The sequence below is a fragment of the Meriones unguiculatus genome, chromosome 14 (genome assembly GCF_030254825.1).
Source record: "Meriones unguiculatus strain TT.TT164.6M chromosome 14, Bangor_MerUng_6.1, whole genome shotgun sequence".
Lineage (NCBI taxonomy): Eukaryota > Metazoa > Chordata > Mammalia > Rodentia > Muridae > Meriones > Meriones unguiculatus.
Window position 1 is genome coordinate 5,024,092 of NC_083361.1, and position 14,541 is coordinate 5,038,632.

Consider the following 14,541-nt stretch of genomic DNA (forward strand, 5'->3'; position numbering starts at 1 on the left):
AGAGTGAGTTCCAGGACAGCCAGGGCTACACATAGCAGCCTTGTCTCAAAAAATAAAGAAAGGCAGGCAGGAAGGTAAAAAGGTAGGTGGACAGATAGATGGATAGACGGACGGAAGGACAGACGGACAGATGAGTAGAACTGCAGGTGGTAGAAGGCTTGCTTGGCAGGCACAGGCCCTGGGCTGATCCACAGGAGAGAGAGGAGAGGAGTGAATGGAGAAGGAGATGGGAAAGGAGGAGAAAGGGTGTGCGTGCTAGCTTTGACAATGTAGGAAAACACGCATTCCCGTGGACAGCAGATCCACAAAGAGGCTGCTGATAAGGGTTAGATCAAGAGCAGACTGCTAGAGCCAAAGCAGCTGGACCTTCGCCCTGGCCTCACAGGAGGGCACCCTGTGGAAAGCAAACAGCCTTCCAGGCAGGTCCTTGCATTTCTCATCCCAAGTGAGTTTGGATGTTTGAACACAACAAAGAACCTACAGGTAGCCACACTTCCCTTCCCCCACTTCCTGACGGGAAATCAGAGGCCCTATCTTCAGGCTCTTGCTGAACCCTTCCCTTTCTCAGACATCTGTAAGAGGGAGCCCAGACACCATCGCTCTTCACAGTGGACACTGTGCTGTCTGTGATGCTGGGGCCTGAAGGCTCCTCAGTCTCACCCTTGCTGCTGTCTGTCTGTGTGTGTTACCAGCTCTTCTGATAAGCTCCACGCACCCCACAACCCACCAAGTGTCCCCGAGACCTGCAGCCACAACCTTTCAAGAAGCTTGGAAGCAACAGCATCCAAAGCATGCATCACAGGAAGGGTGACACAAAGGTAAAAGACAGTTAGGAAACACGGAGGAAGACGCAAAATGCTGCCTTCTCTAACTCCATGCAGCTTTCTCTTTCCCTTTCAGAATTTTAAGGACAGGCTCTCCCTGTAGCTCTGGCTGGCCTCCAACTCACAGAGATCTACCTGCCTCTTCCTCCCAAGTGTTGGGATTACAAGTATGTGTCATCAAGCTCAACTATTTTTGGCTCTTCTGTATTTTTAACTTTTTTATTTTTAATTTCTGAGACAGGGTCTCATTTTGTAGCCTAGGCTGGCCTGGAATTGGCTGCAGTCCTGTCTCAGCTCTCAAGTGCTATAATTACAGGCATGAGCCACCATAATGCACAGCTTCCTGTTTGTAACTTTTTAAGATTCAAAACTCTCTGTGGGACTAGGATATAGAATTCAGTGGCCTTCCTTCCTCTCCCCAGAATTTCAAGGCAGGGTTTTTCTAAGTAGCATTGGCTGTCCTGGACTTCTTCTGTAGAATAGGCTGGCTTTGAACTCAGAGATCCACGTGCCTCTGCCTCACTGAGTGCTGGGATGAAAGGCCTTCGCCAGCACGCCTAGCTTCTGATGGCTTTTTCAAAGTAAGATAAGAATCTCCCACTTGGAGGAAAGGAAGAAACAGACCTACCAAAGGCAAACCAAGACTTAGCATGGACAGATGTCCTTACCCATTGAAAGCAGGTTGCTGTAATTCTCCAACATCACATCTCTGTACAGATCCCTCTGTTCCTCAGTCAGGCACTCCCACTCCTCCTGAGAGAAGTCTATGTACACATCACGGAACAGCACTGACACCTGCAAGAGTAACCACATATTGCTTGATTAATTAAAAAAAAAAGTGTTTATTGTTGGGGGTAGATGTGGTGCTATGGATTCTAATGCAAAATACTGGCCCCCAGAATCTGGTTGCTATCCAGACGAGTACATTCCCACGTACACCAAGTGATGGTGTATAAACCTTGTTCATCAATTTAAAGTTGGTTAATAAAATTAGCTAGGAGCCTGTAACTGGGCAGTGGAGACGTAGGTGGAACTTAGGTTTCCAGGCTTGGGGGTTTGAAGGGGACCATGAACACATGGCCCAGCAGGAACAGTTATGGCAAGTAACTTGGGATGTGTAGCTGGGAAACAGCAAAATAGCTTTGAAGGCTGATATCTGCCCAGTTACGGTGCCTTAAAAGCTTTTATTAATTTAAAATGTCTCGGTCTTGATTATTTGGGAACTAGCTGGGATAAAGAAGCCCTCTACAGTCTAATATCCATTTACAAACAGTTTCTATTAAGGAAAAACAACAGAAAAGGAATGAGGTAGAACCAGCTAAATGCAGTGAGTGTAAATGTCTGTAATCCTGGGGAAGGCCTGTGACCAAACCACAGTGCCTCCAGGTCACTGTTTCCTCCAGACAACGCCATGTCAGGTTAATGAATTCCTCCATTAGCCACATGAAGCGAGGAAAGCACAGAACCATGCTGGGAGGGCTTCTGTGTTAAAGGGAATGGCTTATACAAAGACTCATGTTGTTCTCACCACACAGTCCTCTCCAAACAGCAAGAGTAAAATTTCAGGACAGAAGAGAAAGGCAGGACAACAGAAGCATCCAGAAAGGCCCAGGTTGTATAAAAGCATCAGGAAGCACAGGGGTAAGGGGATTCATAACACCTGAACACAAGCAACAGCACCTCTTTAACTACCTGGTGGGGAAAAGGAAACTCTGACCTAGAAGACATACAAGGACTCAAGGACAAGTTCCTAGGGAGCTACTGGAGGATGCGGTCTACCAAGATGCCAGAGTAAACCAAAAAAGGCCATGGGGCACAGCAAACAGTTAAAAGGAGACTATGAAAGGGAAATCCAGGGAAAGGAGAAGTTTCAGGAACATGGTGGCATGCTAGAGTAACCAAATCAGACAGGAAAGAGAGACACGGGGTAGATGGGGAGCAGATCACTATGTTCCCAAAATGCTCATGTGTTTGACCAGATAGACATACAGACTGGGGCCAGAGAGCCGGCACTTGCTGCTTTTCGCAGAGGTCCTGAGTTTGGTTCTGAGAGCCCACAATTGTCTGTAACTGAGTTGGAGGTGATCCAACAGACCCTTCCAGCCTCCATAGGTGCTCTATGCACAAGGTTCTAACACAGACATGGGGGCAAACACTCATGCACAAATGGCACAAAGAGTAACTAATGTAGCTGGGGATGGTGGCAGAGGGAGACAGATCTCTGAATGTGAAGCCAGCTTGGTCTACAGAGGAAGTTCCAGGACAGACAGGAAAATACCGTCTCAAAAAACCGAAATTATTATTATTATTATTATTAATGGGGTGTGATGCCATAAGCTGTAGCCAGCCATGTCTACATAGTGAGTTCTAAATCATTTGATAAACAGTGAGACCCTGCCCTAAAACAAGGAAGAAAAGCCAAAAACCTTCCTCCCAAGTGCTGGGATTAAAGGCACACACCATAGAACCCAACCCCCAAGACTGGCATATGTTACAGTCAGGTGCCCATCCATGCACGGAAGCATGCGCGCGCGCACACGCACACGCACACGCACACGCACACGCACACACGCACACGCACACACACACACACACACACACACACAGAACATAAATCTTTTAAAAATATATTTACTTATTATTTATACAATATTCTGTCTACACCAGAAGAGAACAAGAGATATCACTATAGATGGTTATGAGCCACCATGTGGTTGCTGGGAAATGAACTCAGGACCTTGGGAAGAACAGCCAGTGCTCTTAACCTCTGAGCCATCTCTCCAGCCCCAAGAAAACAAATCTTAATATTAATAAGCCAAGCTAGGTGGTGCACACTTTTAATCCCAGTGCTCAGGAGGCAGAAGCCAAGCTCTGTGGGACCCATTTAAAAAAAAAAAAAAATGGGGAGGAGACTTTATGTAATAAGGATCTTTACAGGCATATTTCTTTCAGATTAAATAATACTCTATCTTAAAGACAATAAATGCCGATTTCTTGCTCACCTGCTTGCTATCTGGTATGACAGCCAGGAATTCAGGCCCTTTTCATGTTAGACCAAGTATTTTACCAATGAGCTACTTCCCAGTTCTTGGTTTTTCAACAGAAGGGCTCACTATGTACCCTAGGATAGCCTTGAACTCACCAAAGTACAAGATGGCCTGGAATCTACCATCGTCCTAAATGCTGGGATTGAGGCATGAGCCACCACACTGGACACAAACGACACCTTTTCCTTTACCTTTAGACGGTGAGGCTGATATCCACCTTTAAGGAATTCCTTGGGGCTGTGGGTCATCTGCGAAAGCACTTGCCTAGTGGGCACAGAGCCCTGGGTTCCATCCCTAGAGCTCTGTATAACTGGCACATGCCTGTTACCCTCAGATAAAGTCAGTTGGAAGCCAGCCTTGTCTCAAAACAAGCAAGTAAACACCTACAAGAGATAACCTTAATATTGGAAACTTATTTATGAACAGCACTGCTGAACCGTTACTGAGCTTAAGGAAAACTATGGAGAAAGATAGTGCTTAACACGATACTGGACCAGAGAGAAGGCTCAGCAGTTGAGTGCACTGGTTGCCCTTCCAGAGAAAGGGGGTTCAATTCCCAAATGCATGGGGAGCCAATGGTCTGCCAGGCTGCTTTGTTATTTAGATCTCAGTGGAAAGACATGCTTTCACCCTGGCCTTCACCTGGAGTCAGTGATGAGCTGCCAAGTCTACGCCCTTTTGTTTGAGACAGGAGGAGGGATGTCTTGTCAAGTTCCCGCCTTTGGTTTGTGTGAGGATCACAGGACAGGTGGTCGAGGTAAAGGAGTTTGAGTGCTCCTGTGATTTCAGTCATTGTACTGAGGTGCTTTTGCTCTGACTTAAAGAGGGATTATTGGAATAAACCGGCGACTAGTTTTCTACTGGAGGCCCTCTTGGAAAAGTCACATGTGCAGTGTGTTGGTTTATAATTTTTTTTTTTCAATCCTCACTCTTGACTCAAGAACTGTTCGACTCTGCCTGCAGACTCTGGCAGTTTGACAGCCAGACAGCGACCCGAGATACAGTGAAGGACACCGTGGGTGTTGGTGAGCTCAGATCATAGAGTTAAAAAGGGTGTGGTGAGTGAAATTCGAGAGTAAAAATGGGACAAGGCAGTAGCCTCGTGTGTTTTGTATGGGATTTAATTAGAAACAGTCTGTATATGTGGCATGGAACTGAGAGAGTGAAATTTTCAGGGTTAGAGAGAAAGAGGAAAGAAGAATGGGAGACTTCAAGACAAAAGATTAAACCATCGGCTTCTCCAAAAGAGTTATATGCCCCTCCTAATGATAAAAATTTCTTGTTAGAAGAAGACTTTGAGGTTGACTTAGATCCTGATGAGGTTACAGAGTTACAGGAAGAGCAAGCTACACAGAAAGAAAAAGATATAACTGGGTTTTATGGCTTTCCAATTATAGAGCAAATGGACAGGGTAATACGGTGAGAGTCCATTTACCTACATCTTAAACAATTAAAAGAATTAAAAACTGCATGTTCTCAATATGGTCCTACAATACCTTTTACTCAAGCTCTGTAAGAGTGCCTGTCTATTGAGGCCCTCTGCCCAGGGGACTGGAAGCAATTAGCAAAAGAATGTTTGACAGAAGAAGATCATTTGTTATGCAAGTTAGAATTTGCTGAACAGTGTCAAGCTACAATTAAATGACTTGAGTTGGGAGACCAAAAACAAACAAACAAAAAAAGGCAGCTTCTCAGTTTTTCCAGTAAGAAAGCTAATCGTCACCTCTGCTACAAAGCTTCTACAGTCATAAAAAATTGGATTCACCAAATAGCACAGTGTTTTCCATCTGTTATGAATGTATAAGTTTACCATGTTCAATAGGTCTTGGTTATAGATTATTGGTCACTGGGTATATTTAAAATCTATAACATAAAGTAAACTTATTTAAAACCTAGGGTTGGAACCATTCTAAACAAATGAACGTTACTCATATCCCAGATGTTGGAAAACTAAAATATGTTCATGTAACAATTAATACTTTTTCAGGATTTATCATGCTAACTCCCTTAGCAGGAAAAGCCACCAAACACATTATAAGTCATTGCTTAAAGTGTTTTGCTGCAATTGGTAATCCTTCCATTATAAAGACGGATAATAGTACCGCATATATTAGTCAAGCTTTTCAGTGTTTTTGTGCGCAAATAAATATAAGTCATAAAACAGGTATTCCATATAATCCTCAAGGTCCAGGAATTGTGGAGCATCCCCATGGATCTCTTAAGAACCAATTACAAAAAATAAAAAAGGGGGAGTCATATCCCCACATCTTAAGCATGCTCTATTTTAAATTTTTTTGAATGTGGATATACAGGGCCATTCTGCAGCTAATTGATTGTGGCACTCTAATACCAAAGATAATTATGCCCAAGTGAAATGGAAAGATCCAATTACTGGAATATGGCAGGGCCCCAACCCTGTATTGATATGGGGAAGAGGGCATGTTTGTTTTTCTGCAGGATGCAGAGAGTACCAGGTGGATCCCAGAAAGGCTGGTGCGATTTGCAGATGTTTCCCGGAAGGAGGATGTTCCTGCTGCTGACCATAGTGAATCCTGTCTTTATGGTGAATGGAGAGCTGTATTGGGCTTATGCTCCTGACCCACCTTTGTTTCATTCTGCTCCTGGGAGATGTTTTGCAGAGAAACCTCTTAGTTACAGTGTGATTGGACTTAATCTGGTAATCGGGACAATTCTCAACAAAATCAGGAAAAATGAAAACCAGGACTGACTATGGGACTTCGGTATGATTCTGGTTTTCAGGAGACCTAAGCTTGCCAGAGAAACTCTTGGGAGGCCCTGTAATTGCCTATGTAAATTTTCCTTATGCTTTTTTTGTTTGGAAATGTTATACCAGATTCAAAATTTAATGTTTCTTGCCATCACTATAAATTAAAACTTTATTTCTAAGCTTTCAAATGGACAGTAACTTCTGATTGTTCAACAGCCTTTTACTATGGTTCCTGTGAATGGTTCTCAGGCTTGGTATCTGGATGAGGGGTCATCATTTAAGTCACTTTTATGGAGTGTTATTGGACTTGGCTTATCACTCTTATTAAGAGCATGGTCTCCTACCAGTGACAATTCAGACCTGCCTGGAGGCCTTTTAGAATGTTCACGCTGATCTGCACAAGATTAAACCCCAGGGTCTACCCTAGCAGAGGCTGGTAGTCAAAGATGGGTAAGAGCTCTCTAAGAATATTCAACCTAAGACCTGTGGGGAGCTGCTGCTCTGCCAGGCTGCTTTGTTATTTAGATCTCAGTGGAAAGACATACTTTCACGCTGGCCTTCACCTGGAGTCAGTGATGAGCTGCTAGGTCTACGCCCTTTTGTTTGAGACAGCAGGTGGGATGTCTTCTCAAGTTCACACCTTTTGTTTGTGTGAGGATCACACGGACAGGTGGTTGAGGTAAAGGAGTTTGACTGCTCTGTGATTTCAGTCATTGTACTGAGGTGCTTTTGCTCTGACTTGAAGAGGGATTATTGGAATACACTGGGAGACTAGTTTCTACTAGAGCGCTCTGGAATGGATCCCACGTGTAGTTTGTTGGTTTATTATTTTTTTTCAGTCCCCACTCTAGACTCCAGAACTGTTTGACTCTGCCAGTAGGCTCCGCACGTGTGAAGATTGGGGCTCACAGCATCTGTAAATCCAGCCCCAGGGGATCTGTCGCCCTCTTCTGGCCTCTGTGGGTACTTCACACATGTGGGGCACAGACAGACATAGTTGCAGGCAAAAGACCCATATATACACATAGGATTTAAGAGAACACAACAAAACAAAAAGAAAACTCAATGATATCACAGATAGTTAAGTGTTCATGGATGCTCACCAGAATATCAGAGCTTTGACGAACCAGCAGTCATACTTCCAAACCTAGTAAGCCAAGAGACATGCCATGTTCTAAGACTGACACTGCCAAAATAGCACACTTATTTTCTTTCTTCCTTCCTTTTTATTGTTGTTAGTTGGAGATTGGATCTCACTGGGTAGCCCTTGCTGGCCTTGGACTCATTGTGTAGACCAGGCTAGCTTGAACTCACAGAGCTCTTCCTGCCTCCGCCTCCCGGGTGCTGGAATTAAGCCATGTGCTACCATGTTTTAGCTGTTAGCCTGGTCTTTTAACCTTTACCAGCTGGACCAGCTCTCCCACCCCACCCCCCCCCCACAGCTTTTTTAATTAGTCTATTAGGCAGCCTGTCCTTGGAGCCCAAGTTCTCAACCTGTGGGTCACGACCCCTTTGGGGATAGAGCCTTTTCACATGGGTCACCTTAGACTATTGGAAAACAGAGATGTTTACATTATAACTTATAACAGTAGCAACATTACAGCTAGGAAGCAGCAACAGAAATAAAGGCAGCCGTTGGGAAGGTTGAGAAGCTGTCTCAGGATGTGACCCTTTGACACACTGGTACTCTATCACAACTGAGCATCCTATGCTTTTATAGACTATGAGGGCTCCGTTAAACACCAAAAAAGCGTCTGTGCCTCACCTGAGTCATGGCTTTGATAGCTGAAGCTGCTCTGCGCTGCTCTTCTGGAACAGACTGGAACTAGGAGAGGCAAAGAAAACAGTGAGACCCCACTGGGTTCGGCTCCCGCAACAGTCACTCCAACGTCCTCACCCACACACTGAGGGGTCTGAGAAGAATGGACAGATCTCCATAAACATGCACACAAAGACACACGATTCTTTTATAAGCTGGAGCGTGAGGGCACATGCCCGAAAGCACCCAGGACACTGAGGCAGGAACGCTGGCTGCCACAGGTCTGCGGCCAGCCTCTGCACTCACCTCTGCACTGCACCCCTCCTGTACCCCCTCTGGTTTTGTGCGACAGGGTCTCTCTACATTGCTCTGCCTGTGGTGGAACCCACTCTGTTGATCAGGGTGGTGTTCAACTCACAGATCCACCGGCCTCTGCCTCCAGGGTGTTGGAATTAAAGACCACACATGGCTAAAAAAACCACCGAAGCTCCTGCAGCCTACTGTAAAAGTAATTAAAGTCTAGTACAGTGGCCAAACTCTTTAGTCCCAACACTCAGGAGGCAGAGGCAGGTGGACCTGTGAGCCTGATCTACACAGCAAGTTCCAGGCCAAGGCAGGGCTATACAGTAAGACCTTATCTCAAAGAAATAAATAGATAAAATGGCCATGGCAGTATGTTTACAAGATTAAAATGCAGAAATACTCAAATGCACCGTTAATGGACGAGATGAGTAAGTGCACTGCAGATGCCGGAACACCGAACAGCACAAAAACTGCTGCCCGACTTTTAAGGCGAGTAACCACGGAGCTGTACAAACAGACACGATAAAACAAAGAAAAGAAGCACGGCAGCACTCACACGAGCTTCGAGAACGAGGAGGAGCTGAAGAACACCGCACGCAGGAGCTACACGTCCAAAGCTTCGCACCAACCCACACCCCAACCCACAGACCAACTCACCACAACGGGGACACTCGGCTGCGGGACCCGGGTAGAGAGGACAAGAGGTCCACACACACGGGGACAGCAAAGGTGGCTCAGCACACGCGTGCACTCGGCGGGTCCCCAGCGCCGCGCGTGCACACACAATGCCGCACGTGGTGCCCAGCCCGCCCGCTCGCACTCACCCGGGGGTGGTGCCCGCCACGGCGGTGGCGGGACCGGGGGCGCGCCACGGGCCCGGCCCCTCCGCGCCGCGCGCGCACGGCGAGCCAGCTAACGGCTGCTCGACGCCGCCCGCAGCTCGGCCGCCGCACCACGGCCGCCGCACCACGCCCGGGCTCGCCGCCCGCCCCGCCCTCGTCTCGGGTTCCGCGCCTAGGGCCTTCCTCGCCAGCTGCCCGCCCGCGCGAGCCTGCTCTGGCGGCAGGGAGCCGAGCGCCCGCCAGCGCGTGACGTTCCCGCGAGAGGCCGAGGAGGCTTCTGGGAATCGTAGTCCGAGACTACGCGGCGGAGACCATGGCGGGCGGGACGCGCTCCGAGGGGTTCGTGGAACCCTGAACCAGCCCCCGCCGCTGCCTTTAAAAAGACACTCCGGAAAGCTAGGGATTTGTTTATCTCCCGGCCCTTCGGCACTATCTGTAGACGACGGACAGCTCTAGGAAAAGGGCGGGGAGTGGGGTAGGTCCTCAGAGAGCTACGCCTCTGCTTGGCTATCTCTGTAGAGCCGGGACAGACTTCCTGGGCCGACATATGGCTTGTTCTGGCCATCAGTTTGGCTCGGTATTGCTTTTTAGCAGGTCCCATAGGTTGAAAGGGTGGGCCTCAGGAACCGGCCTTGGATCCCCGTATGCCTGTGATCCTAGCACTCGGGTGAAATTGGAGGAGGTGGAATTTGGGATTGCTAGCTGTGGTGGTTTGGATGAGAATGACTCCCCGTAGCCTTGTATGTTTGAGTGCTTAGTCAGCAGTTAGTGGAACTGCTTGGGAAGGATTAGGAGGTGTGGCCATGTTGGAGGAGGCGTGTTACTGGGGGTGGGCTTTAAAAGCCTGTATCAGGCCCACTGTGAATGGCTGTCTGGCTGTCTGTCTCTGTGTAAGTATTTGTGTGTAACGCTCTCAGCTGCTGCTCCACTGCCTGCCACCGTGCTCCTCACCATGGCAATCATGGACCGGTACTCTGAAATTATAAGCCAGCCCCCAATTAAATGCTTTCTTTTACAAGAGTTTCTGTGATCGTGGTGTCTCTTCACAGCAATAGAACAGTAACTAAGACACTAAGATAATGTTTCTGTGTGTGTTTTTGTTCACCAGTATTGACCAGCAGCCATTAGGCTCCATTTCCATAGCAAAGGAGACATTACATTTCCGTATTAGAGAAGATGCCTTTGACAGGCAGTTCTGCGAGGCAGTACAGAGTGACAACCATTGCTAACTCCTGCCCTGCTATAAAGCCCTCCACCTTCCCCCCCCCCCGCCACTGTCTTCCTTAAAAAGTGTGATTCTTCCCCTAATAACAACTATTTGAAAAGAAAAAAGAAATGGTGTATTTAAAAATAATTGTAGCAGTATCTTTGCTGTGTAAATCTCCCATCTGCCCAGGAGGCTAGACAAGCAGCCTCCTATCTGTCTGTTTAAACTGTTGGAAGTGTAACCTTGGGCTAGACCCCAAAAGGCACTTAAGGACAACAGCTTATGTGTCTAAGGGCTGCATAGGTTGGTAAAATTTTCTGTACATAAGTAGCTCCCTTTTGAACAGCAGCCAGATACTACTGTTAAGGAGCCTTTTTCCTATTTTTCCTGAGTGTGTGGGGTGAAGTCTCCCATGGGAGCAAGCACGTTCCTCTGCTTTACCGCATCATGAAGCACTGCACACCAAGAGATTAGACTGTCTCCAGAACAAGCAGGACTCCCATCACACACTTTCAGAACGAGGCCTTTTAAAACAGCTTTTGACGGGTTTGTATGTTTTTTATTTTGCTTTTGTTTGAGGTGCGGTTTCCCCAGATAGCTTTAGCTGGCCTAGAAATCCCTGTGTAGACAAGAGTTGCATCAACCCCACAGAGATCTACCCACTTCTGCCTCGAGTGCTGGGAGTAAGGGAGCACACCATGGCCAGCTTGTTTTCCTTTCAGGGAAAGGAGGGGTTAACACAGGGTCTCATTATATAGCCCTGGCTGTCCTGAAACTGACTGTGTAGACAAGAGTTGCATCAACCCCACAGAGATCTACCCACTTCTGCCCCGAGTGCTGGGAGTAAGGGAGCACACCATGGCCAGCTTGTTTTCCTTTCAGGGAAAGAAGGGGTTAACTCAGGGTCTCATTATATAGCCCTGGCTGTCCTGAAACTGACTGTGTAGACCAGGCGGGCCTCAAACTCAAAGAGATCCACCTGCTTCTGCCTTCCACGTGCTGGGATTAAAACCATACACCACTGTGTCCAGCTTTATTTTTCTTTCTATCTTTCTTCTCTCTCTCTTCAGACAGGGTTTCTTTTGTAGTCCTGGCACCCTAAACTCCCTTTGTAGAATAAGCTGGCCTCAACCTCACAAAGATCCTGCCTCTGTCTCCCCGGGTACTGGGATTAAAGGCATGTGCCACCGTGCCCGGCTCCAGCTTTATTTTTCTAATAGAGATAATTCCTCTCTACAAAGACCAGGCTCCCTTAAGCTTTATTTTTGAAGATTTATCTATTTTTCAGGCTAGAGAGAGGCTCGATAGTCAGGAATAATGGCTGCTCATCCGGAGGACTCTTGGTTTAATTGCCAGCACCCACACGGCAGCCCACAATCTGTATTCCAATCCTAGGAAATGTGATGCCCTCTTCTGGCCTCCTCAGGCCCTGCACACATGCAATGCACAGATATACATGCAGGAAACCATTCATAAACATTCAATAAAAATGATTTTCTTTTTAACTACGTGTATGTATGTGTGTCCATATGTGGATCTATGTACAAGCGAGCACAGACACCTACAAAGGCTAGGAGTGGGTATTGGATACCCTGGAGCAGGAATTACAGGTAGTTGCGAGCTGACGTGGGTACTGGGAACTAGAACTGTGGTTTAGTACAAGAGAAGTACTCTCTGTGGCCTCCATGGCTTGAACCTCTCATTCTCCTGCCTCAGGCTCCTGAATGCAGGGTTTACAGGCATGTGCCATTGTGCTTGGGGCTTCCTTTTCATAACTATGAGAGGTAGATACTCTATTTACACAAACTTTTTGAGACCGGGTTTCTTGGTGTTCTATTGCTGTGAAGAGACACTATGACCACAGCAATTCTTATATAAGAAAGCATTTAATTGGGGAGGGCTTACAGTTTCAGAGGCTTAGTCCATTCGTGTCATGGCGGGGATCATGGCTACAGACAGACAGACAGACAGACACGGTGCTAGAGAAGTGTTGTAAGAGCCTGGTTACTTGCCAGCCATAAGAATAAGGACACCAAAACCTTGTAGCATTTCAAAGCTTAGACCTGAGCTGAGCAAACTCTCAACTAGCTCATATAAGGTAACCCATCTACCTAGGCCTGTCCCACCACAAGGCTAGCTGTACCTTCCAGGGCCTATAGTCATGTCTGTCTCCTATCGTGTCTCTTGGAGAAAAGACCTTTCCCTTTCTTCTTCCCAGAGTCCCTTTCTCCCTACCAGAAAGTTCCCCCTTCAACTTCCTGCCCAGATATTGGCCCTCAGCTTTTTATTAAGGCCAATCAGAGAATGCTTTAGGTAAGTGAGGAAGGACAGAGACCTACCTTCACACAGTATTCCCCAACGGAGTTCTATGCCTGGATCTGTAGGCACCAGGAAGAGAGAGCCAATCGCATTAGCTTGGACTTCTGAAACTTCAAACCCCCATCCCCTTCCCTACCCCATCCTCTATTCCATCTCCACCCCCCACCCCACTCCCACATACTTTCTCCAACAAGGCCACACCTCCTAATCCTTCCATGATGACCAAACATTCAAATATGTGAGCCTATCACAGCCATTTTTATTTAAACCACCACAACCTGAGACTATTTGAAATGATTAGGAGGTCCAGCCTTTTTGGAGGAACTGTGTCCATGGGGGTAGGTGGGTTTTGAGGTTTTAGAAGCCCATGCCAAGCCCAGAATCTCTATCATGCTGCTGCCTGCAGATCCAAATACAGGACTCTGCTACCATGTCAACCTCCATGCTGCCATGCTCCCTGCCATGAGGATAACGGATAAAGCAGCAAAGACTGCAGCCCCTTTCTGCCCTTGTCCAAAAAAATCATCCTGAAGCTTGTAGTAGAATTTTAGCAGAATCATTGTATCTAGGGTAAGTATTAGAATGAAACAGCTTTTCACTGTATAGTGGGTAAACATCAGACTAAAGAGTTGTTTTCTAGAAGTACTTTGCTCCTGAAAAAATAGTGTAGAAAACGGTGATTATTTTCTGTTATCTAGAGTTGGTTTTCTGTAGGAGCTTCAGCCTTTTACATGACTTTGGTCACGGGATGGTCCTGGCACACCCGGAATGTCTCATATTATTGAGTACAGCAAACAGTGCACAGTAAGGACCGAAGTTGCAGGGACATGATGTTTTCCTTTAGGAAACATATAGATTAGGTTGGGGCTTTGGTAAGGTTGGGGCTTTCTCATTTTACCCAAGAAAACCCAACATTTGTGTAACAATCAATAAATATGCTTCTGCGCAGCTGTTTGAGGCTCAGTTCATTGAGACTGTTCCTCCCTGCTACCGCAGAGCCTGATGACATTCGAGAGTGACCCTCTTTTTGGGATCAACACGTATAACTTAGAACACTGACAGGAGCTAAATTGAAGAATTTGGAGTAGTGGCACAGGCAGAGCAGATTTCAAGACAGCCTAGTACTGACTCTGTCCTGTGGTCATTGGTGGTCGCTTTTATGAAGGTCTATAATGAAAAGGAGCAAGATACAAAAGAAAAAGTTAAAAAATTTACAGTTTGAGGAGAAAATGTCTCCGTGCCGTTATTCAGAGCTGGGGCGGACATGCGAAATCTGCGCGGTTTTGTTTGGTGCCCGACATGCCTGCGCGCCTGAGCGCATGTGTGGGCACCACTTACATGCCTCCCTGATTCTGCAGCTTTTGATCTTTTTCTCTCTTCTTTGTTACTTCATTTGTGGGCTCATCCTGGGTTCTTCTCCTAACTGTGTCTTAATATCTTCTCTGGCTCAGCACTGCTTCTCCTGGCTCTTGTTCTGCTCTCTGCTAGCCCAACTCACTTTCCACCATCTCT

General features: G+C 46.8%; 1 protein-coding gene across 1 annotated transcript in view; it reads right to left on the minus strand.

Annotated features, from left to right (window-relative positions):
* Positions 1-9,716, minus strand: part of LOC110550722 (zinc finger protein 82) — a 29,718-nt gene extending 20,002 nt beyond the window's left edge. The window contains exons 1-3 of the mRNA XM_060366322.1: positions 9,486-9,716; positions 8,365-8,424; positions 1,493-1,619 (exon numbers count right to left, since the gene is read on the minus strand). Coding sequence (XP_060222305.1) covers positions 1,493-1,619; positions 8,365-8,373 — 136 coding nt within the window. The 5' untranslated portion in view covers positions 8,374-8,424; positions 9,486-9,716. The remainder of the gene's footprint in view (positions 1-1,492; positions 1,620-8,364; positions 8,425-9,485) is intronic.
* Positions 9,717-14,541: the final 4,825 nt, after the last annotated feature.